Here is a 26524-nt window from a genome sequence, read left to right as displayed (position 1 = left end):
AGTCAAGTTCCTGTTCCTGATTATTGCTCGCAGCTTTCCAATTATTAAATCGATCAATGCTCAGCTCTGGACCGTGCAGCTTCCGTTCCGTTGGAAAACAAAAGAACGTGATTTGGTTTCCTACCTTAACAAGCGCTATGATCGCTTTCCATAGGCTGTTGGTAATGTTGCGTGCGACACGGAATTGATAATGGGGCCCCAGAGAAATGGGGCCGAAAAAGTACCATGCAACGTCTGCTCGCGTACGTACGTAAGTACGTGGATCGTGGATCGTTGGTCGAAAGACTCAGTGGATCGGATGCACCACGGTAGATGGAGTGCAGTGTACGATCGTAGAGGTCCGTGGAAAAATCGTCTCGCTATGGCCGCGGGCAGAGAAAGCTCCTGACAACCTCGAAGTCTTTGGCTGATATCGTCGCCTCTTCTTCTTCTCCCCCTTTTCCTTTCACCCGGGGGCAGCATATGTCACGCCGGAGCAGCACGATTTCCAATGGGATCGCGATTCGTGCCTCGTGTTCCGATAACGATCGAAACGGTTTCACGCGCCCGGCTTCAAAGATCATCTGGAAAATTAGCCACGTTCGCTTCGACGAAAGTGTCTTTGCTCCCGACGCGACGCCACGTTCGGCTAGTTTACATCGAACGTTTGGTACGCGTTAGCCAGTTCCAGTATGGAATCGGCAGTATCCTTCGATCGTGTACCAATTTTTCTGAAATTTCTTACTAAAGAATAATTATTAAAAAAAACAACCAATACGAGTTGTAGTCCTAAAATTAATAATATGAAATAAAGTACGAGAATAAATATTTTTCATTTTAAATTAATTTTTCTTGCTAGTTAGTATCTTTTACGATTTAAGAGGCACGTAGATGCGAGTAAAATGTTTCTCCAGGAAGCGTGAAGTTTACTATTGCAGGCATTTTACGGAGAAACAAATATTAATATGCTAATACGATTTTACAGGAAGTCTTGCGTGAAAGTATTTGTAAATTTGTTTCTCACAGAGATTGTGGGAATGCTCGAACAGAGTCTTCGAGGTTACCTTATTAATTACTACGGGGTATGATTTATGAACCGTGGAACGTAGAATTTCTTCACAGATCTTTCCATTGATTACAAAATAAAGAACGTCTTGTTTTCCATCGACGAAATCGTTACTTCGAAACGTGACGTCAGATTCGAATCGCCACGATCGTTACTCGACTCCCGAGGATCTTGAAAGTCCCGGCGGATTATAAAAGTGTTGATTTCTCGCGAAGTCCTGATTGGTCTTGAAAGTCACGGTCGGGTCTTGAGGTCTCGACAAAATCTTGATTGAATTGTAAGTGTCTCGTTCGATCTTGATAAGCCTCGAACATTTTAATAAATGAATTTATGAAATTTAAGAGGCTCAACAAAATTGAAAGATTTTTTTTTAATAATAATTTTTTATACTTTTGGGACTCACTGTACGTCGTCCAATGACGAAACGGGAATCAAATTAGATGTTAGGGGTCGCATAGGAGGCAATCACGCGCGATTAATTGGCAAACATAATTTATCGAGCGCGATTTTATTGAATCAGCGTCAGATTCGATCATGGCGGCGGCGTTTTCAGACGTAAATACGCGTCGGTTTTCGTCGTTGGCGCGAACGCGAAGAAATGATCGGCAACATTCCACGCGATCATTCCTTTAAATAGACTACGCTCGAAGGATAACGGACTTCGTTCCTTTCTTCGATTTTTCTTCCTTCCCGCTCGCGCGAACGATACTCCTTGCTCGTTAGGGGGGAGAAAAAAAAGAAATAAAAAGACTTCTTTTCTGTCGAAGGTCGCTCGCCGACGATGGTAATGGAGATAGCAAAGACACTTTTCTTTTTACGTTGAATAACTTCGACCAGCGCAGTCTCGTGAGCAGCACGAGAGTGATTATATAATTTAGAGTCAACCAGCGATAGATTAGCACTGTGTGACTCACATTTTTGCATCTATTAACATTCCCCTTTTTCTATGACTTAAAGTTATATATATATTTTTCATTATAATACTTGTTATCGTGACACTGTTTCGTGGTAAATTTCGTAGACGCGAGTTTTCAATTTTAGGTGAGGAATTCGGGGAAACTGGAACATCACCAAATTTTGATTTGTTAAATAGATAGATTAGCACTATGTGACTCACATTTTTGCATCTATTAACATTCCCCTTTTTCTATGACTTAAAATTATATATATATTTTTCATTATAATACTTGTTATCGTGACACTGTTTCGTGGTAAATTTCGTAGAGGCGAGTTTTCAATTTTAGGTTAGGAATTCGGGGAAAATGGAACAACACAAAATTTTGATTTGTTAAGTAGATAGATAGATAAATTTACAGATATACATAAGTGGGAATTTGTAATTATCTGTTTCTTCGTAATTTTATCTTCTATTTTACAGTATTTAGAACAACTCAGAAACTAATACTTTGACATTCATTTGACAATCATTATTTCATCCTCTCTCGTTTCCCCTAATAATGAAATTCCTCGTGCTTAGCCTGGTTTTATCTATTCATTTATTCATTCGTTTTTAAACATTGAATGAATTTCTAGTAACCTTATGTCCTCGATTATTTTCCATTGTATTTCCAATTAAATTAAATTAAAGCTCAGGTTGCAATCGAACCTTGCCCTTTCACCTTGCTCCCCACGTATGCTTGAATTTCCATACTCTTCCTCGTTAGAGCGAAGTCGATAAACAAAATCGAGATGAAAAAATCCCATTGCATGTATCTGATAAATCGGATAATTGTAAACGAGCGGTTTGTAACTGCAAGTTGCAGCTTCCTCCTGAGATCTATCGATCCCGCGGAGCCCGTAATTATCCCGATCGATCAACGGAGATCGAGAAGGAAGTGCACGTTTCTCCTCAACGTTTGGCTCGTAGACGATATTCGCGTGACCGAAACCACCGACGAAGCTGTTTCGCGATCCATGGATCCTCGATCTTGAGCACCGTGAAAGTGATCGACGATAATCGACTGTATTGTGTACAATTATGCACACAATTGATCTTCCTTTAAATGGTTTCTTTAAAAGATTCTTTGAAAAAAAGGAACTTGAATATTGACAAAATGGCGACGCTTCGAAGGGATGTAAATCTTCAGTTTGCTGATATTTACGATCAACAATTTGTTATAAGGTCATCCACAGAGTCATTATCGTTTTTCATTCATCCTTCAGCGTTCATTCAGCATCGTCAGCGAGTGAGACGCGAGGAACGCGACTTTTGACGCGACAGCAAGACAGACAGTCGTCGAGGCAATCTAATAACCATTCAGCCGGGTTTCGTAAAGGGTAAATTCCCTTTCGTTGGGTCCACAATGACTTTTCGCCGATTCATCGGCTGGCAACCTGTTGGCAGAACGGCCGAAAGATTCGCGGGAATCTTGGCATTTGCTTCGCGGCTCGATGAGACGAACGATGTCGCAATGATCGAGCTCCGCAGACTTCCTATGGCGGCGTCCCTCGGTTGGTCCAAAATGCCAGAACCCCTTGCTCCCATCTGACATTTCGGGGCCCGAACACTCTCGGAATTCCTGGCGAACGCGTCCCATTTCTGGACCACGGAGAAATCCAGGCTCTTTGCTCACCGGAAAATACCCAAAGACCCAAAAAAAAACATTACAAATAATTTTTTATCGGAATTAAAAAGATATTCGACGCTTTAAATGGTCCCAATAGTCACTCAAACTGTTGAATTATCCCAAAGGCTGGAAAAGTTGCGTTGGATTCCAGTCGACCAGAAACTCTGTGGGAGTTTGGGAATTCCATTGTTGCCAACGATTTATAGATTTATAGGATCGAGATGACGACATCGATTTGGAATCGCAGGAATCGCGTATTTATAATGTCAACCTTACGTTTATTTTTAAACGTTCGTTCTGGGCAGGTCAATAGTTGAAAACCCTTAAATATAAAAACAAATAATATATGAGGAAAAATAAAAATTATACGAGAGAAAATATTGTTATAAAAATTGTTACCTTATTGTAAATATACAGTAATATATTTACAATACAAATAAAGGAAAATTCTATGTAAATATGTTTCGTAATTATACAATCGTCACTTATGTTTCAGTCGGTCTAATTTTTTTAAAAATCGTGCAGCACGTTAGATCCCAAGATGGCCGCCGTTTGGCATCCGAGCTCGTTTCACTTTCGACGCAACGCCGAGCCTCGACCGGCGTTTCCGAATCGACGGAAAACCGTATTTTCTCCGTTACGTAAAAATTCGCGTTGCACGAGTTGCTTCATCCCGTTTTTTCCCACCGCTTCTTTCGATTCGGAAGAGAATCGATGAACCGAAAAATCGGACGTCATTGTGGCGCCATCTCGATCCGCGTTCTGCGGTTTTTCACGCTCCATCGTGCGAGAATGTCAGGCAGAGATGGACAGTTGGGAAATTTGGCTTTTCCCCTCCACGTGCGCGTTGCTAAGTTTCGTAATTGGGCCAGGAAGATGGAAAAAGAAAATCGCGGAGAAAAGTTTTATGCAGTTTTAGCAGTTCTAGCGTTAAGGAATAAACGGAAGGATATTACTACACTCGAAATTAATTGCTTCGTAATCTCATCGTGGATCAATCTTTATTATGAAACGCGTGTGAGTAAATCGACGCCTGTTTGTAATTTTTCGTTTTTCTATGAAGATTTCTCCGATACCGTAAGAGCTTACGGATTCGAGATGCAATGAAACTTTATTGTTGTTCGTTACAACACGCTATTATGTTTGAGATATCGAAAGAACAACGTTCATCGTGAGCAGAAAAGAAAAGATATTAAATATGATTTTATTGTCATTGTTTTATATTATACTGTTTTCCTACAGCCTATAAATTATACTTCAAAAAAAAACAGTCCAACGAAGGGATTGAACGAGAAACAATATTAATGTTCATCGTTTCAATTAGTTCAGATTTAACCGCAGGTTGAACTTGAAGCGCTCGTTCGTAGATTAATCTTGCGGACCCCGGAAATCGAACCTGCCATTATGAATCATGCGATGACCCTACGCTCAACGTACGCGTTTCGCAAATTTCATGGTCAGACATATAGAAAGTTAATGCTTCGAGTATAATTAAACATCGAACTACTGGACGTACAAAATGTCACACGAGTAATGGGTTTGAAAATATTTTGAAATTCCCGGGCAATTTTACGGGAGCATGTTATTATTTCTACGGAATAATATCGAGTATTAACGCAGAATACGAGAAACACCGAGTAAAGTCAAGAATAATATTATAATAAAAATGAAAAGATCAAGGATAAATAATAAAGACAGTCATTATGTACTTTACCCTGCTGACATATAACCATACCTCTTCGCAGGTATAAATGGATGCTTGTCTCCGCTTCCGTGTGTTAGTTTTTCTTTATTGCATACTTCGTTTCACATTGTACACGAATCTCGTCCAACGATGACACGTTATTATTATTTTCTACCACTCTCTCCGACTATAAAAGGTCTACTAACCTTAACCTTCGCGTTCACATTCCCACAAAAGTTCAATTTTAAACAAAGAATATTATTATTACTGAAAACGTTGATTACACTCGTAACGTGTAACTCGTTCGATACTTTCGACCAAAATGTTCCTTTTCCCCAGTTTTGAGGATGAAAGAATCGTTGGATTGGCTTAACCATAACCTGTACACGTCTATATGTGCAAGAGACAAAGCGTAGTTACGAAACCTAACCACATTCTTTTTATCGAACGTTTTCATTTCACATACGTGGAAGTACAAATGTACATGTGCTATGGTGTTTACTTACAAGTATGTAAAAATATAAAAAGATTGAGGTTACGTTTCGTGACACCCTCTTGCACATTCACGTATTTTGGTAATATTCTACTATTGCATACACTTCACGCATGTAACCACTTCCACGTATACGTAACAGTAACGTTTACCATTAATAACACAAATTATTAACAAGAAGCGTTACATTAAACTCAATAACATCGTTTGCAGACTCAACGAGGCATTAATTGCTGTTTCTTGCCCCAAACTGAGGTTAGATTTCGCGACACCTTCATGCACACTTTCGTATTTTGGTAATATTCCACTTTTACATACACTTCACGCATGTAACCACTTTCATGTATACGTAACAGTAACGTTTACCATTAACAACACAAATTATTAACAAGAAGCGTTACATTAAACTCAATAACATCGTCTACAGACTCAATGAAGCATTAATTGCTCCAGACTGAGGTTAGGTTTCGCGACACCCTCATGCACAGCTTCGTATTTTGTTAATATTCCAATTTTACATATATTTCACGCATATAACCACTTCCACGTATACGTAACAGTAACGTTTACCATTAACAACACGAATTATTAACAAGGAGCGTAACATTAAACTGAATAACATCGTCTACAGTACCAACGAGGCATCGATCGCCTCGGTTTTCGACTTTTTCTTATTTATCGAAAATCATCGTCCCGGGCAAGCACGTTTTCTTTGCACGTACACTCCACCCACACATTTCACACATTTCATGGTCAGACATGAAAGTCCTTAATACGCTAAAGCATGATCGAGCACCGTCTACAGGACGAACAAAATGTCACACCACCAAATTCCTTTACAAAACTTCGATCGACCCTCGTTAAATAATAGCGCGTTACAAACAAAAATAATAACAACTAACAAAGAAAACAAAGTTACATTTCATATTCGGGACCATAAATTCCGTTTATTCGAATAATTGATGGGACTAGCGTACAAAATAGATACAGTACACGGTGTTTTGGTTTATCCATACAAGTTTATTAAATAAGAAATATTCTGGGATCTCGTGTTGGTATATAACGAGTCCCTTCGAGCGATCTCTACGCCATTGCATCCCGCCGGCTTGGATCACCGTAGACCCATGCACAGACGGCGCAGCGTTCAAAGACACGGGGAGGGGGGTGGGACCGTCGCGGGCCGCATGTGGTGGTGGTAATATAAAGCCCGACGAGTGGCGGGTCTCAGTCAGTCCGTGAGCGGTACCTACACCTTCAAAGTCCGCGTCCTTGAAGATAAACCCCGTCCCCCCCGAGCGAAGTCAGAGGAGCCCCGTGAACAAGGCGCCCGCGAGCGCCCGATCGTCGACTGTCTACCGGAAGTGGTGTCACGAGGATTCGTGATCTCGTTGGTTAGACCCATCCCCACCCCCCTCCGCTACGAATCCCAATTTCGCTACCTTCGACACGAGGAGTGAACCGAGGAGAACCCGTGGATACGACGGTGATCACGTGAAACGAGCAACGGAACGTCCATCAGGGAACAGGAAGGCCCACGTAGCCCCATCCGTCAGAGGAGGATGAGGTCCTCGCTGGTGCTGCCGTTGCTGGCAGCGATCGCTTTCGCCGGTGAGTAACGCGACCTTTGACCCGGGTAATTCGATTAACGGAACAACCCGGTGACTCTGATTTATTCGGTATATATTTCGAGGGGGTGGAATTGATAGGAACTTGGGGGGGTTGGACGGGCCCAGAGAGCGATCATGGAGTGAAATATGGCAGCAAAGGGAACATGGAGTCGTTTCGCGAATTGGTGCGCGAATTTTCAATATGGGACCGGTTTTCGGCCCGATGGTCGCGAAGCGGAGGATCGTGTAGCATTAATTTAAAAAGATGCCCATTCCTCGATGGAGATTTTGCATCCGCGGGTGATCGTCGATCGGAATTCCATCGCGTTGAGAATCGCCGAGTCTCTCAATGGGTTTCCAAACGATCGTAGCCGCGATTGGTCGAATGCACTCCTCGATTATCCAATGAGCACTCGGTCACGGCTACGGGTGTAAAAACTTGCGTCGAATCGAATTTCCGAATTGCGGGTGCACGTGAGGCCCCAAAACCGGGCCAGAAGCTTTCCACGGGACGCCGCGGCCGCGGAGAAAATACGATTCTGGCGGTCGCCAGAGACGACAGGTTGCATAAGAGATTAGAGCGTGAAAGCCTCTGGGCCTGGTTGGTCCCGGATGGGTGACGTCACTGCCGTGCCCTGAAAAACAACGGGGTGGGGGGAGCACAACTTTCCCCGTTTGTCGTGGCGCCGCGCCGGACCCGACGGGACCGAGAAACTGTAGAAATTGTCCAACCGGAGCCGCGGTCCCCTTTTAACGGGCCCTCAATTTTGAAAACGTATATACACAGAAGTGTGATTTTCAGTTTCTCGTCCATTCAATCGATTACGATGCGGAAATTGTTCTCGTTAGTTTCCGTGGACCTCGAGGTTTGAAACTGCCTGTAGAATGATTTTTTTTAGAGAATTCCGAGTTTCCAATATCTTATTCTAATGGTAGAAATCACTCTCTTTGAGTCGATATTTCCGTGGGCCTCAGATTTGAAACTACCTGTAGAATGAACCTGAGCTCTATTTTTAATATTCCTAACCTTTCAGTGTCTCGTTTGTGACTTTAGTTTATTGTTGCGTGGATCAGTCTTGACATCAACTACAGCACTTTTCATAATACGAAAGTGTTAAATATATTATCAAAAATATCGTAAAAATTTTAGATTTGCATTCGCCAGCTTTAAAGTACGTTATTTTACGAGTGCCAACGGTCAAGTTTATTGTAAAAATTGCACAATTTGGAATGCATTGTTATGAAAAAATATTCATATTTTCTAGTTTTATTCTGTAAAGTTGCAACCTTCCGGAAGAATTTATGCTCGTTTTGAAACTACCTATAAAATTCGAGCTTTTTGATGATAAATTTTTTAAAATTCATGGCTGACAGAAACAGATCCTAAAATAAATTCGCGCGATCCACTTTTGAAACTATTTGTAGAGCCCCCAGTTTTCAAGACAGATTCTAAATTCGATTCTACGGATTCTAAATCGTTCTAAACTTGTTTTCTCGTAAGATTTCAAGCGCTTGTTAGAAATGTTGACCCAGACCTTCGATTTTGAAGTCACTCGTAGAATGCTCGGTCTTGGAGCCCGTCTGAAGATTAAAGTTAGTTGTCGAAACTTGTTGACTGTTCGGTTCGCGAGTTAATATTCCACTTCCAGAGATCCTCCAGGAATTTCACTTTCGTCCGCGTTGCAGCTGTTTGTTTTCTCCCGGTTATTTCTACACGAATTTTTTCACTGGATACTTTTTCTTTTTAAAATGTTCACTCCTTTTTTGGCTGATATATACTCACTATACAGTCTATATTTCCTTTGAAGAAACAGACTTCCAATTTAATTGCTAATCCCAAAAGTATTTCAAATATTTGTCTGTTTAACATTGTTTTTTCAACGATTCCTTCGACAAATTATTTTGAAATTTTCACTCTGCACAACCAATCGACCTTCTCCGCGGAACTCCTTCGACAGGATCAAACTTTCTCCTCAAACGACGATCGTTCGAGGAATAACTCAACCAGGTGTCTTCTTCTCAAACACGTTTCACGAGGATTGTTATACAAGTAGCCAAACGCGCATATTTCTCGATCGAAACGTCCTAATAAACTTTCATCAATTTTCATTGATGATTCAAAGGTTACAGAAAAAATTAGGTAATTCTTAAAAGCATCTCTTTTGTGAACGTCAAAAATAAAATAAACTATTGTAGATGTGTATTATATGTTAGGATTATAACGATTTTCAAAGTGAACGTGAATGGAACTGTCTGAAATCTCAATATCATCGAAGAATATAAACAATTTTATTTTCTATTTTCTATTTTTTTTTTTGTGTAATAACACCATTTATCTTCTATTTTTTAATTTTTTAAATTCTCTGTTTCCTACTTCCACCTGATAAACAATTAGCACGCTCGTCTGAATACAAAAAGTTTAATTTTGTATCGTTTGGGATTGCAAATAGAAATTGTTTTCGTCGATGATTTGCAACGCGTCGCCAAATAAAACAATGTAAATCGAAAGGCACGAAACAGCTTTCTCCAGTTCGCTGCTTTGATATATAAAATTAACGCGGGCGTCAAACTGCAAAAAGAAGAAAGGGACACGTGCTTCAGCGCGCGTAAAAATACGCTGTTCGCCATCGCTTTCACGGCGAGAGCGTTCCCATCGATCGGTGAACCAATTTATCGAAACAATGATTCCAATTATTATGCAAATCGTTATGCAACTGGCGCATTGAACGTTCGACAATGTTTTCTTCGATCGACGATAAGCTCGACGCGTTTATTCAAATTTTATCTTTCGATTCGTCGATGTCTCCAATTTTTCTCGATATAGATCGAAAACTTTATATAAACTCTAACGCTAACGACTAAATATATTACGAAGCAATTAATACTCGTTTCTTTCGTTCCATGGCTAAGAACTTTGAGCATGATATATATTATTTAATGATCAGTTGCGTAAGCAAGATTCATATAGGCCAAATCCTAATACGACTGTTACGTAAATAATAAGATCGGTTTTCACTTCCGCCTCGAGTACTCGTACAAAATATAGATTGATTTAACCGCGAAAAAATTTCATTGGTAGGGCTCTCCTCATTACGGAATAATGTAATACCAAATAGAATGGATTGTTATTTAGATCCGCTATCTACGAACCTTGTTTGGCAATTCTATCGATCGATGAATAAATAACTGCTGAAGTTCTATCGACGCTAATCTCACGCTTTGCATAATCTTGCAACCGATATCCGCGCGATTACGCAGTCTCGTAATTTCACGAAAGTCCAAACGATGGTAAACTAACGCTTAAAAAAAAACAAATATACAAATTTTTGTTCGAAATAAATCTTGTAAAATAACACAAGTCGAGTAAAATCGTCCATTTTTGGTTGGGTCTGAAATTCAACATGGCGTCTTAACATCATATCGAACCTCCTCTTCCACCTCGCTTTGAAATTCTCCATTTATTTCTATAATTTGCAATTAATCCAATAGAAAATTAACCACGTAAATGGAGGACTTGGTACACACATTCTCCCAAAAAATATTTAATAAACATACTCCGACAGCTTCACAACTACCACACATAACGAGGACTTAAAATCCTCCACTTTGTTTGTGTCTAAAATTCAACATGGCGTCTTAACATCATATCGAACCTCCTCTTCCACCTCGCTTTGAAATTCTCTATTTATTTCTATGATTAGCAATTAATCCAACAGAAAATTAACCACGTAAATGGAGGACTTGGTACACACATTCTCCCAATAAAATATTTAATAAACATACTCTGACAGCTTCACAACTACCACACATAACGAGGACTTAAAATCCTCCACTTTGTTTGTGTCTAAAATTCAACATGGCGTCTTAACATCGTATCGAATTTCCTCTTCCACCTCGCTTTGAAATTCTCCATTTATTTCTATGATTTGCAATTACTCCAACAGAAAATTAACCACGTAAATGGAGGACTTGGTACACACATTCTCCCAAAAAATATTTAATAAACATACTCCGACAGCTTCACGACCGCCACACATAACGAGGACTTAAAATCTTCCACTTTATTTGGGTTTAAAATTCAACATGGCGTCCTCAACGTCGTGTCGAACCTCCTCTTTCACCTCACTTTGAGAATTCATTATTCGTGTCGACGTCGCGGACGGAAAGTTCTCGTGTAAAGACAGCGATGGACGGTCGCTCTAATTTTAGAGGGTCTCGAGCGCGTGAAGCGACAGGATGACACGAACAAGAAGGAGGAGAGCTTCGAGAGCGAGATCTGCAAAGACAAGGATGCCGGGGAGTGGTTCAGACTGGTGGCTGGAGAGGGTGACAATTGTCGCGACGTGATCCAGTGCACCAGTTCCGGCCTCCAGGCCATCAGGTGTCCCGCTGGATTGTACTTCGACATCGACAAACAGACGTGCGACTGGAAGGACTCCGTGAACAACTGCAAGCTGAAGAACAAGGAGAGGAAAGCCAAGCCTCTGTTGTACACCGAGGAACCGCTCTGCCAGGACGGTTTCCTCGCTTGTGGCGACGGGTCCTGTATCGAGAGGGGACTGTTCTGCAACGGTGAAAAGGACTGTGCGGACGGATCCGACGAGAACATTTGCGGTACGTACGACCACCTGATTTTTGGGACGATAAGATTGACAAATAGTTTTTAGTATTATCGCTGAATTCCTGAGATCCTTCCGATTAAAATGAGTCCAAACACGGCCACGTTCGGACAACTTTTAATTACACGAGCTCAAAACGATTTCAAAATGGCTGAAATTTTGTAAAAATAAACATTGTCGGAAGTAGGTCGTGTTTGGACTCATTTTCATCGGGAAATCCTCGCCAGTCCAGGGGTAATGCTTTCGTAGAGATGAGATGGATATTCGACGAGAAGTCGAAGGAACAATCTCGTAAAAATTCCAGATATGGACAACGATCCTAACAGAGCGCCACCCTGCGATCCCGTCGTCTGCGTTCTTCCCGATTGCTTCTGTTCCGAGGACGGTACCATGATCCCTGGCGATCTGCCCTCCAAAGACGTGCCGCAGATGATCACGATCACCTTCGACGACGCCATCAACAACAATAACATTGGCTTGTACAAAGAGATCTTCAACGGGAAGCGCAAGAATCCGAACGGTTGCGACATAAAGTCCACCTTCTTCGTTTCTCACAAGTACACCAACTACTCAGCCGTCCAGGAAATGCACAGGAAGGGTCACGAGATCGCTGTCCACTCCATCTCGTAAGGACACGTCCCTAAAATTCTTCGAAGAAAAAAAATTAGAAAAAGTCTTTTCCAATCTTGCGTCTGTCTCAAGGTCAATCACTATTGTTGTCCACCCTGAGAACTACGTCAAATTTTCATTTTACTTGGAGTTAACCTGAAATTCTTCGAAGTCAAGTATTCCCTTCTCCGCGGATCCCCCAAAGTTAGCTTCTGTTTCAAGGCACAACGACGACGAACGTTTCTGGTCCGACGCCACCGTCGACGATTGGGCCAAGGAGATGGCTGGTATGAGGATCATCGCCGAGAAGTACGCCAACCTGACCGACAACAGCGTGGTAGGCGTGAGGGCTCCGTACCTCCGTGTCGGTGGAAACAATCAGTTCACCATGATGGAGGAACAAGCATTCCTCTACGACTCCACCATCACCGCCGCCTTGAACAATCCACCCCTCTGGCCTTACACCATGTACTTCAGAATGCCACACCGTTGCCACGGAAACCTTCAACACTGCCCCACAAGGTAAGAATCTCGTGAATCTCCAATGATGCGTCGATTTCTAGCTCATGAAGCTTTAGCTTATCAGCTTGTCAGTATGAAGAACAGATTCAGGAAGATTGGAACGAGTCATCAACTTTACTTGGTACTTTCTACTTTGATCATTGAACGCATTGTTAACTTCCTATTATGTTCACAACAACAGTAATATAAGATACTCAACTCACTTGCCCTATAAGCTTATGATGAAGCAGGTTCTTCTGCAAAACTCTTCGAGACAACTCATTTTATTTGATACTTTTTACAATGTATACTCTCTGTTAAACAATTCACCAATTCGTTAGCATCCTCTCACTCTCTCAACGACGTACAATGCAAAGCAATATAAGATACTCAACACATCCTCGCTATGAACACACTTGCCCTATCAGCCTATGAAGAAGCAGGTTCACTTGACTTGATACTTTTCACAATGTATGATCCCTGTCAAACAATTCACCAATAGGTCAACATAATCCTGACCCCACACAGCGAAGGAGTAGGTTCCTGGTTCCCCCAAAAACCGAGTTCACGAATCTGTTCCCCAGGTCCCACGCTGTCTGGGAGATGGTGATGAACGAGCTGGACCGTCGCGAGGACCCCCAGAACGACGAGTACCTGCCCGGTTGCGCGATGGTGGACTCGTGCAGCAACATCCTGACCGGCGACCAGTTCTACAACTTCCTGAACCACAACTTCGACCGCCATTACGAGCAGAACCGCGCCCCGCTGGGTCTCTACTTCCACGCCGCCTGGCTGAAGAACAACCCGGAGTTCCTCGACGCTTTCCTCTACTGGATCGACGAGATCCTGTCGAACCACAACGACGTCTACTTCGTGACGATGACCCAGGTGATCCAGTGGATCCAGAACCCGCGCACGGTCACCGAGTCGAAGAACTTCGAGCCGTGGAGGGAGAAGTGCGTGGTGGACGGGAACCAGGCCTGTTGGGTGCCGCACACCTGCAAGTTGACATCGAAGGAGGTGCCGGGGGAGACCATAAACCTGCAGACCTGCGTCCGTTGCCCCAACAATTACCCATGGGTGAACGATCCGACCGGCGACGGCTTCTTCTAAGCCATCCGCCCTCGCGTTCCTCCATCTCGTCTAAGTCAAACCCTCTGACACTTCTCTTGCCTGTCGTTTTGGGCGTTCACCTTTCATCATCCCCGAATTATTCCTCCCCCTATTCTCTCGCCTCCCCCCTGCCATTGGCCAATCGCTCTTCACGAGTTTCACGGTGGACGTCGGCCATGTTTTCGCGATGGATCGAGGACGACATCGATGGAGCATCATTCCAACCCCTACGATTTGCTACCGAACGAAAACCGTCCGTCACGTCACCAACGATCTGTGATAAGTATCGAACGCCCCCCGAGATACAGCGACCAGGACGACGAACTTGACGATGACGAGACCTCATTTCCAGTCAGCGATGGTCAAACAGTTTCTCCCTTTGCAACCCCCCACCCTCAACAACCCTTCATCGAAACCCGACGGAGAGAAATGGCGGGTCCGCGAAAACGGGTCCGCGAGGATTGCCTCGATTGTGTAATATAAACGCGTGTCCCAGTATCCGTCCCCGAAATATTCCTGCTTCCTCGAAAGGACGCGACGTATTTGGCTGGAACGCCAAGCTTGGTGTCCTGTTCCCCCCAGGAAAAAATCGATGATCCCTCAGCGACCGCCAAAACTCCCTCTTTAAGGGCGGACACCCTTATTTTTCTAAGGGTAAGCCAAACTTATATAAATATATATATATATATATAAATATTAAATATTATGTATGTACATTATTAAAGATAAGTGATACTATCAATTGCCGAAAGGAAACTTTAATAAAAGAGAAACTTGCGAAATACACAGTCTCGTTTACTTCCTCGAATCCCAGCGAGCGCTCGAAGTCGAGTTAGACTAGGTCTTAGCGTCCATTGTTCGACTTGGAAACACTTTCCTCGTCAAGGTCAATGATCTCTGACCATTCTAAAACCAGCATAAAAGCAGTTAGGAAACGTTGCGTCAATATTTTCAGGGCCCCCGTGAGCGAGAATTTAAGGTGCTTGAAGTGCATTTTTTTAGACTCTTTTGGAGAATTTTTTGCAAATAAACCACAACACTTTTCGCGATGAAATTTACAAGGTTTATTTGTACGCTTTTCGATGATATTTCAGAAATTTTTTGGGCCCAAGAAAGTCAAAATTGCTGATACTGCAGACTCTCAAACGCTTGAACTAGATAATTAACTTCTGACGAAATTGAAGCAATATAATCGACTGCAATTTTTCTCCGCGTAGTTCTTCGGATCTATCGATCTCGCGGAAGAATGTCACCTTTCTTGTTCGTTAATTCGCCCGCTTGGATCGCATAAATCACGAGACGCGTCGTGTTATTAATTCCAGTCATTCGTTAGGACGGGAATTACATTTCAAGCTGACGCGTGAATGCAATCGACTGGTGGCGCAACGAAAACGTCGAATAGTTAGGGTACAGGTGTTAACACCGCTTGACTAATTGACTCCAATTTTCCCAGATCTCATCTCCCGGCTAGGTTTCCCAACATAGCCAAGGGACGCCGTTTTTTATAGTCGTCTCGCCTCTTTCTGATGATGATGAATGCAGCCACGAAGCGTCTCTGGTGCGCTGGATATGGGATCACGGTTGAAACTGATGTACGAAACCAATTAACTCCTGACATAATTGAAGCATCGAGTACTCCGGATGCATGGATTATTAAAATCACTTTGCTAATTGGTTCGAATTCTACCCAACCCCGTCCGACAAATTCTCAATTTAAGCTAGGAGGAAACTTCAGCATTCTGTTTCCGTTCTCAACGCGTCTAAAACCTGGGTTATAAATTAAAATTGTCGACCAGTTGCCAAAAGATCGAGACGTCGACTCGATTTATTTCCGTAACAAAGTGGTTCAGTCCCAGGAACGTCTGATTTAAAATAAAAGATGAACATCCTTGCTGGTTTGCAAGGAAACAGATTGTAACAATTTGCACGCGACGTTTCTTGCGCAATAGACGGTGTAAAACCCGTAGAAAACATTCTTTTCCTACAATAATTTTACACCGAGGGAAATGAAATATTCAAACCGAGAGGCTCGAAGGATAAACAACGTTGCGCGAAAAGGATAGCGTCTGTAAAAGGTTCTGACAGTGAAATATTACCGATTTCTGAAACGCGGAGTACACGACGAGCAGACATTGCGACGTGCAAAGCCTTGTAATAAATGTTCCCCGATATGAATTTGACACCAACGGAATCCAGACGCACTCGGGGACAGGTTCCACGTAGGAAAACAGCATTTTCAGGAAGACTGATCGACGATCTATCCTTGTAAACTAATAGGTCTCATCTGGGGAAAGCCAAACAGTGGTTTCGATCGTTCATATTGGAAGAATGATCCTATAAATCATCGATAGAGTTCTTCTGAGGTGTCAAAATAGGGCTTGTTGTCTTTAATGAGCATATTATAGCGAAATTTGGAAAATCTCCTTTCGTGTAGAGTATTTTGATTTATTAAAACAGTTGTGTAGAAAAGAAAAGTGGTTTTTGGAACTGGTGTTGGAATCTGGGTAGTCAAGTAATGCTCCTTTTGTGTTATAAGAGTTTATTGAATTATGTTGGATTCACGTCGAACTTAATTATGAAGAATAACGGAATTTGCTATGGAATTTGACTCTTGGACAGGGCGTTGACAAACGCAGACTTCTTGTGCAAGAAGCTAGCTAGCTAGCTAGCGAGGAGTGAGCCAGCTAGTTGGCAAGGAGTGAGCTAGCTAGCTAGCAAGGAGGGAGCTAACTAGCTAGCTAGCAAGGAGTAAGCTAGCAAGCTAGCTAGCAGGCAGTGAGCTAGATACCTATAAAGGAATGAGCTAGTCAGCTAGCTAGCAAGGAGTGAGCTAGCCAGGTCATCTAACAAGGAGTGAGCTAGTCAACTAGCTAGCAAGGAGTGAGCTAGTCAACTAGTTAGCAGGTACTGAGCTAGATAGCTAGAAAGGAGTGAGCTAGCTAGCTAGCAAGAAGTGAGCCAGCTAGCTAGCAAGGAGGGAGCGAACTAGCTAGCTATCAAGGAGTGACCTAGCCAGCTAGCTAGCAAAGAGTGAGCCAGCTAGCTAGCAGGCAGTGAGCTAGATACCTAGAAAGGAGTGAGCTAGCCAACTAGCTAGCAAGGAGTGAGCCAGCTAACTAGTTATAGCAAGGAGTGAGCTAGCTAGGTAGCCAGCAGTGAACTAGCTAGTTAGCAGGCACTGAGCTAGATAGCTAGAAAAGAGTGAGCTAGCCAGCCATGTAACAAGGAGTGAGCTAGTTAACTAGCTAGCAAGGAGTGTGCTAGCTAGGTAGCCAGCAGTGAACTAGCTAGCTAACAGGCAGTGGGCTAGCTAGAAGGCAGTGAGCTAGATAGCAAAGAGTGAGCTAGCTAGCTATCAAGGAGTGAGCTAGATAGCTAGCAAGAAATGAGCCAGCTAACTATCAAAGAGTGAGTTACATGTCTTAGCAATACTAGTGGAGGAGGACCCTTAGACCTAGTGACTAACGAGCCTCGTGACTACCAGACGATGACTTGTATCGATATTTGGCCAATTGCTCATCCAAACACTGATATGAAGTCCAGTTTTTTATATAATGAGATATTCAAGGGTTTAAATTAAGGGTAATAATTGTCAGCAGGATATACTGGTTCGAGTCTCGCTCCAAAAACAGGGTTTTAATACATTTTCCTGTAAGCAAAGATACCCCTTTAATAGAAACTATATATTTTTAGACGTCACATTGTGATAGCTGTAATAGAAAAATAGATACTATGTCTATACTGTATCAAAATGAAAGATAGAGCCACAAAGTGAGGCAGGGACTTTCAAACACCAGACATGAGAAAAGACTATATAAGGTTGACCTAGGTTGAGACTATACATATAAACTGTAAATATATTATGAATAAATCGTTGAAAAAAAAGGTCTGGTCATCGAAGTGCAACATCATTGGGTCAAATGCAGTTTTTTTGAGATGGGTTATTACCACTCTGGAGAAAAAAGTCGTATTGTTGAACATTCTTCACTGTTTAATATTACTACCCCTCTCTATCGGTGTTCCAATTGATCATAACCAGCCTATCATATTAAAAAACTATTTCGTGAATATAAATAACACCAAAACTATAATAATAAATAAAATTTAAAAATCTTCTCTCAATTTACAGCGAATCACCGTATGTACATATATTGTAGTCCACGAACAGGAGCGCGAGTGAATTGGTATTATATAAAAGGGTGTGCATTTGATCGGTGCCACTGGAATAAAGATCGAGCTCGATCCCCGTGGATCGTGAAAGCAAAACGTCACTTAATGTCACGGTAGCCCGGGGAACGCGGATCGTCGTGGAACGGGATGAAATTGCAATCGGTAAGTCATCGATCGACGGGGTTCGCGCGGCGTTTTGCATACCGGGTGCCGTTATTTTCCGCGTGGCCTAGAGAGAGAGAAAGAAAGGACGCGAGATGGAAAAACCGCGGGGCAACCTCGTGAAATACCAACAGGCCGGCGACGATTGCATTCCGACGCAGCCTTTCTTTCCACGCCGTTTATGCATCGTTTCCATTCCGCGACGATCCCAGTCCCGGTGCCTGGCGCGGACCGGGGGAATCCCATCTCCACAGTGAAAACTCGATAAATGTCCTCGAGAGCTGTTCCCTAAATGATACATTTTTATCCCCCTTGAACCAGCGAGGCGAAGTGTAACCTCTTCTTTAAAAATCTTTGTTGCCTTCGTCATCTTCGTTTAAATTGTCCCTGTCAGTGTGACCACGCTACTGTACAAGAAGAAAGTTTTTTATTTTTTATTTTTTTTTTAATAAAAATTTTACTATCATGTGGGGGGAGATTTTTCTAATTAAAATGAAACTAAACACGATATAAATCGATCAAATATTGTACTTGAGAGTCTTTCTCTCTTTGGAAATTGGAGCTTTGTAGAGGGTTGTCTTAATCCCTAGATATAATAATTCGTGCCTTATTTTAAGTATTTCTTATATTCTTGCATATTAACTGAATTCTGTGGTTTTTTGAAAATTAAAATTTCCCATAAATGCATAAACATTCGCAGTCTACTTATGAGTTAGTCGTAGAACACCGGACCTAGAGTAGATTCATCGAGTTTTCGCTGTACCTGGAGAACGAGCGCAAAAGTGCAACTCGTTTTCGGGGAAAAAGAAACGATCGTTTCGATTTTCCCGCGAGTCAACTTTCGATCAAACGCCCCCATTTCAGATACTAAAGAACGTTGCATAAAATAATGTACGGCTTGGACGGGGGACAAGTCTCGACGAGAAATTCGCATAATTCTCAAGTTGCATCGGTTTGGCCGTGGTTCAAAATGCAAAGTGCCTCGATTGACCCCAGTAAAAACGCACAGGAAGAACTTTACGAGGTCGTTGTAACGGTTCAACTATATTAAATCGAATATACGTTAAATCCGTTTCTCGTGGGTTACTAAATCTGAGAATATCGTCTCCTAAAAAGTGAAACAGAATTCGCGTTCCTTCGTCCACAGCTGCAAACTGTGCAAGGAAAAAAATTCGTCAATTGTTTCGAACGTATCGCGGGATGACTCGCGCGCCCACGCATTGCGGAGGCAATCGGTAAATGTTGCAAATAAATTCTAGAATCTCGGTCGCGTATATCCTTGGGAAACGGAAACATCGTAACGATGACCGTATTTTATATCGACTCCACTATTCCTCGACGCGATGATCGTCGAACCTCCAAAGTACCTTATAAAAATCTCAATTACACTTTTCTCTCCCTCGATGATTTTTTGGTTCGTGCCAAGATGGTCGAAAAATTAATTTAAAACAATTTGTTGAAGTCCGGGTTGGAGAAATTAATACGCGGGTGATATATGATGTTGGAATCCGGGTGGTCAAGTAATGCTCCTTTTGTATAGTAAGAGTTTATTCATTTACATTGAACTCACGCCGAACTCAACTATTAAGAATGACGGAATTTGCAGCGGAATTTGACTTTTTGGCAAGACGTTAACACCAGCAGACTTCTTGTGCAACTCTGGGCCCCTGGGCCCTGCGGGCCGGGTATATATATGTCTTATCAATAGTAGGGGAGGAGGACCCTTAGACCTAGTGACTAACGAGCCTTGTGACTAACAGACGATGACGTATCGATCTTTGACCTATTGGTCATCCAACAATGAATATATGTATATTTGAGGCAAACAATGGCTGTTTCGGCCACGAACAATTCTTATGGTAGAACAATCGTTGTTCGTGGTCGTGCTTATCGCACAGCCACTCTGTGCTCCTAACCCTTAGTTGAACCCTCAGAAGCTGGTGCTTCTGATACGCAGAATGTCTTCGTGCGGAGACTAACTAGTGATCAAGTTACTTGTCCAAGAGTAATCTGACGAAAAGTCCTGAATTTTCCCATAAGGAAGCCTCGGTTTCCCCTGCCAAGGTGACAACGACGAACATTGCCTACCGGAGGGAGGATTGGTCAAACCAATCCTCATCGTCGTCACCTTGGCAGGGCGGTTCCTAACAATTAGCAACATTCCCGCCCACCCTGCCGTCCAGTGTCCAGGTAGACCATGCAGGAGTGAGCGAGAACGCTGCGTTGTTATTAATTTTTTGGGAAATACCCAACGACCGCGAGACCCCGGTGCAGCGGTGGTCCGCAGCTGTGCGCCAACGCGGGTTTACGATACGTCAATCGCTATTGAGGCAAGGAAGAGCTCCAAGGATTCCAAGTCCCGTGTAGAGTTTGGAGATTCCTTAACGACCATATCCTAATTTATCAAGTAAAAATGTCTTGAAGGCCTAATCCTCAAAAATAGCGTAAAGTCACGTACGTATCATAAACCCGCTCGCTGTACCGACCCTGAACAATGGCGGACATTAAAACGAGCCGCCTGACAGTCCGACAGTCAAGAATGTAATGCTGCTTCTTGCCTACTTTCGAAATCTTATATACTAAAACCGAAGAAAGGAAAAAGGGGTATGACGAACCTAGGTGAACTTTACCCTTGTTGACAAAATGAGCAAGGGCTTGTCATCTAGGCGACTAAGAGGCGATGAGCCAGAATATACGTTGATAAGGAGGTTGGTCATCCAACAAATTTGGAACGTAATAATCAGCACACAATTGTGGTAATATAGTTATCATAGATAAGAAAGTGAACTTTATTTGTATATCTAGTGTTTATTTTTGTAAGTGAGCATGGCGATGTATCTTAGAGAATATGTGTTTCATGGTTGAGAGAGTGAGTCTAACAGGTAGTACGAATCAAGGATCGAGAGAAAGAGTATTAAAACAAATGTGAGCTGGAAGACGTGTCTCACTGACACTTTTGTGTTCCCCTCTTCGAGACCTACAATTTAAAAAAAAAAAAACGTCGATCGGACAACTTCGAGATTTTAAACTTTAAGGCCATTTTTTAACAAAATGGCTGGCCATAAACGTCTAGTATTTTACAGATTGCGTTTGGACATCAGCCCCAACAACTCTGCCAAATTTGGTTGAAATCCCAGGTTGACAGGGTATGACCTCCCCTTGTGAGAGGAGAAAGAGAAAAAATCGTCCTCGTTTTAATCAGCGGCTTATAATTGTTCGTATCTCTTGTATAGTGTCGTCGTTGTTTAAATAAATACATTTTTGTCCATTTTACTCGCAACAATAGGACTAACTGAGATTTTATTTATACAGCAGGATCGTATCTTCGCGATTCCGCTGATGCAATCGTTTCCTCCTACGATCGAGGGGTTACACCGCTGTAGAATGATCAAAAAATCAATTTTTTTTGTTATTAGCTTAAAAGATGAACCTTCTATAATAATATACCGTGTTCGGAACAACCAGCTGCCGGGCTGAAAATCTCGCGCAAGCGAAAGTAGAGAAAGCTGCGTACCTCGGCGCCGTGGCAAGGCCGACTGAGACTCCTTCGACAGGATCTCCTACAGTTCGAAACGCTTTTACCTTCTTCTTTTGTGTCTTATTCGCCGTAGAAATGATCGGTGAATTTGTAATTATAATTGGAAAAACCTGGAGGACCTTTTCATTTTATTATTTTCGCTAATTCTTACTCTTCTCTCATAATATTCTGAATAAAATTAATTTAGAATCGATTTGCTGACCGATAGTGGAGGGAACATTTTTTTATTTAGTCAGCAATTATTTCGAGGCAAATTCGAATCCAAAGAAGTGAAATTAAGAAGAATTATTATGTTGGAAGACCAGTCCTCTGTTTACTATCTGTATCTATCCTGAGTCACAATACTCTGCCGTCAAATAGCCGAATTCCGCAAAAACATCTTAGTCAACATGCTGCACTGACTAAGTCGCTCAAAGTACAATTTCGTGCAAAGATCATCTTCCATCACCTCCGTCGCTAAGGGCTCGCCCTTCCCCATCGATTTACCAGAATATAGAATATATATATATAGGAGTCAAAACATAGGGGCAGGGATTCAGTACGAATTCGAATACGATCAGTTCACGTCACGTCATTCCTCGTTTAGTCTTATCGTAGAATTTTAGTTGCTGTAACCGAGTAATATTAGAAACCACTGCGAAATATATTATACCTGTAATATACCGACAGTCTACGAGTTTCTTACCCGGTTCCCAACAATTATCGTCGCAAATCGTTCGTCGACGACGTCTCTGTTTCGATTGGAGGACCTTTTCATTTTATTATTTTCACCTATTCGCTAATTCTTACTCTTCTTTCATAATATCCTGAATAAAATTAATTTAGAATCGATTTGCTGACCGGTAGCTGCTTGAAACATTTTGTTATTTAGTCACCAATTATTTCGAGGCAAATTCGAATCCAAAGAAGCGAAATTAAGAAGAATTATTTGTAAGATATTTTCCCTTTAATATCTAAATTCAATGTCTTGGCTCGAACGTAACTAACTAAATTATTATTAACAAACGATTGACTAATAAAATGAACAACTTCTAATGCATACTTCACACGAAAGACACACACATAGTCGGCAATGCCTTCGATCGAAACTCTCGCATAATATAACCGCATTCCTTCATTACAAACCTAAAGGTTGCTTACATATTATTGTCGCAAATCGTCGACGTCGTTTCTGTTTCGATTGGATGGTCTCGTCGTCGATTGGTCCCGATGACCTATCTGATCGATACGCCGCGGTCTTCGTAGATACAATGGCAGTGTCAGTGTCAACCCGACCCTGAGACGCCGCGTTCCGTATTAATAGACGTTTCTCCGGTAAACATCGTCAATTTTTATCGCCACACATTTTTATATTGCTATCTGTACACCCTGAACGCCTATGGGCGTCTAACGCACACGATTCCCTGATCAAATACACGTCTCAATATCCTACGATTCTACAATTTAAAAGAACAAGTATGTAAGAAATCAAGGATAAATGATTGTGGGCGTTTTCAAAATAAAACTTGGTTCTTTATTTGCTCCGTGCAATGCGATGGTCGCTACAAGAATGACTTGAATTTCTTCTAGCCTGAGGCGGGTGCCTTCGTCAGTGTGACCGTTTGTTTCTTTTACGACACCCCTGCTCTCAAGGAACTTTTCCTTGAGAGGGGTCGTGCGTTGACGAAACGCATGTGGCCCGTCTTAGCCACTCGCTTCCTCCGATTTCCTAACAAGTAGGTTAAAAGATTCTCCCGATAATCTGATTATGGATGACACGCATGGATCATGGTATTTTTCCCCTGGAGTCACATCGTTGAGTAAAGGCGTGATTCGACCGAGGCAACATGTAGCATGCGGCAATGACGCATGCAACGAAACACAATTTAATTAAGGCAACATTTAGGCAACATGTCGCATGCGATTACGACGCATGCAACATGAAATCGACGTTATATGGACACTTGACATGTGTATTTGCTACACGTTCATTTGTTTCCTTTCCGGAATAAAGAAATGCTTGATTATTTGATATTGTTTTGTCGAATCGACAAGATTGAACATGTCGAGCAATGTCGTCAGTTAATGACAAAGTAGCATGGTACAGGTCGCGCAGTGTTACCGAACGACATGTGGCATGTTACAAGTGGCATAGTGTTCCCTCAGTGGAATCATACCTTAACCCCTTAACCTACAACTACGTGTGAGACACGTAGTCTTCTATTCGGACCAAAACTGATTACCACGGGCCTGGCTCGTAGTACATCGGTCGGGCCAAATGTAAATACTACGGGCATAGCTCGTGGTACATCGTGCGCGTTTAGTACAACTTAGGACCGATTTGCCGAACCGCGAAATGACTCGAAGGCTGCGCGATCTTGTTGACGCTTTGGGACCAGGCTGTTGAAACATAAATCGTAGGTTAAGGGGTTAAGGCCGTGCAAAGTCAGTGTACCTTAGATTGTAAACACTGGGACACGGTCTTATTCGTCAACACCAGGACTCATCCGTGTCCTACTAGTCATCCGGCTCCCCTTCCCCTCTTACTACGAACCGATAAATAGAATAATAGAGGGTCTTCTTGTGTTCAGTCGAAACTGTGAGCCCGTCGATATCAAACCAGTCTACGCCACTGACTCGTGTTCTTCCTTGGACTCCAACAGGACCTCTTGGAAAAGGTAGGGCTATTAGACGTGTACGATTTGATCGAAACAACGATAATTAATGGTAGAATTTACTTTTATTAAATACTACGTAAAGGTATATCTTAGAGTTCCGTTCTGTTCCCTGAGAGATCTGTTACTAGACTGTGGCTTCACCCGTAGAAGAAAGGAGAGAGTGAAGAGCAGCTCACCCTAGCTCTAACTATTATCTCTGTATAATAAACACCATGAGTTCGAAGAACCTATGGCCAAAACTGAATACTCCAGACATATATAATCGTGACTGGAGATGATTTTTTTGCCTTTTCTCAATGCCTTACAATTTTGAACGCCAATACGCGTTTAACGCACGTCCAGTGCTGGTCGTCGATCGGACCTGCGCGACAGTGGCGCTCGGTGAGTTAACCCCTTAACCTTTATGTTTCAACAGCCTGGGCCCAATGCGTCAACAAGATCGCGCAGCCTTCGAGTCATTTCGCGGTACGGCAAATCGGTCCTAAGTTGTACTAAACGCGCACGATGTACCACGAGCCATGCCCGTAGTATTTACATTTGGCCCGACCGATGTACTACGAGCCAGGCCCGTGGTAATCAGTTTTGGTCCGAATAGAAGACTACGTGTCTCACACGTAGTTGTAGGTTAAGGGGTTAACGAGGCAATTGATCGAGCTTGACCCTTCGTCGATAGTCGATTATCGCGAGATATGGAACACGTCGAGAACTCGTGCTGGCTCGCGAGCCACCGCACGAAAGTCAACGACAACCGCATCGCGTAGCCATTACGGAATTTCAATTTAGATACTTTTGACCGCCGTATGCGGCACGCCTCCCGAAAGAAATGGGAGCCGGGTGAAATTGACTCCTATTAGGTCACCGGATGATGGAAATCGAATACCATCGCCGGATTATTTGCCCTCTCCTTTCGAGCGCGTAACTAATCTGCTCGGTGCTAATTGAAATATCCCTTCCACCGGAGTAGAGAGACCGATCCAGTCGATTCGATCATCTCGACAAACGTCGGTTTCTCTCGTCGTCGACTGCTACTGCTGGTTAACCTAATTCAGGTTACGTCGAAAGACCTAACCTCCAAAGGGTATAGCCGAATAAGGGGGTGAAATGTGCCCTTGAACGAAATGTGACATACGATGGATCCATCGATAGAGCATCAAGAAAAAACGTTCTGTGCCAAATTTTAACCCTCTATCTTGTTTGGAAGGGTAGTTATTGAGAAAATTCGGATTAACGAACTTCTGCCTATTTCCCCTATTTAATCGAGTAGAAAAATTATGAAAAAAATCTGGTGCATTGTGGTTATTGAGATACGTGTTTGAGAATTTTTTTCGATTTTTCGATTCCAAATCCTAGGTGTGAAAAATTGAAAACGCAAAAAAACACAGAAAAATACGGATTTCGTATTGAAGCTTTCGAGACACTACATTTCTATAATTACTGTACATGCGTATTGTCATTGGTTATCTCCCTGAATTTTTTCAGATTTTTTGGTAGGGTGCGCCGTAGTAGGAAAAATCAAAAACCGATTTTTTCGACGTTTTTCGCGTGAAAAAGCATCTTATACTTTGAATTTTTGTATTCTCTTTAATAGATAACTATATCGTATGGTTTTAAACATTTCTATGTTGAGCAGAACAGTGTAGACAAGAAGAAAAGCAAAATTCCGTTCGTAATTTTTTCGTGGAGTCGTTTTCAAAGTTCGAAGCAGAGTCCTTGATATTCGATACGCTCGTCTTATTCGTTCCCCGAATGCTTTATCGAA

The 26524-nt window shown here is 42.4% G+C and overlaps 1 protein-coding gene across 1 annotated transcript; it reads left to right on the top strand.

The window, feature by feature from the left end:
- Positions 1 to 7111: 7111 nt before the first annotated feature.
- Positions 7112 to 14813, top strand: LOC122404892 (chitin deacetylase 1). Its single transcript, XM_043409236.1, has 5 exons — positions 7112 to 7397; positions 11606 to 12010; positions 12320 to 12641; positions 12847 to 13146; positions 13710 to 14813. Exons 1-5 carry the CDS (start codon positions 7349 to 7351, stop codon positions 14236 to 14238), a joined length of 1605 nt encoding a protein of 534 aa, XP_043265171.1. The 5' UTR covers positions 7112 to 7348; the 3' UTR covers positions 14239 to 14813.
- The last annotated feature ends 11711 nt before the right edge of the window (positions 14814 to 26524 follow it).

The sequence above is a fragment of the Colletes gigas genome, unplaced genomic scaffold, assembly GCF_013123115.1.
Source record: "Colletes gigas isolate AHSC1104 unplaced genomic scaffold, ASM1312311v1 Colletes_gigas_Sc00003, whole genome shotgun sequence".
In the NCBI taxonomy this organism is placed as follows: domain Eukaryota; kingdom Metazoa; phylum Arthropoda; class Insecta; order Hymenoptera; family Colletidae; genus Colletes; species Colletes gigas.
The sequence above is the reverse complement of the archived record's forward strand: the minus strand, read 5'-3'. Positions and strand labels throughout refer to the sequence as shown.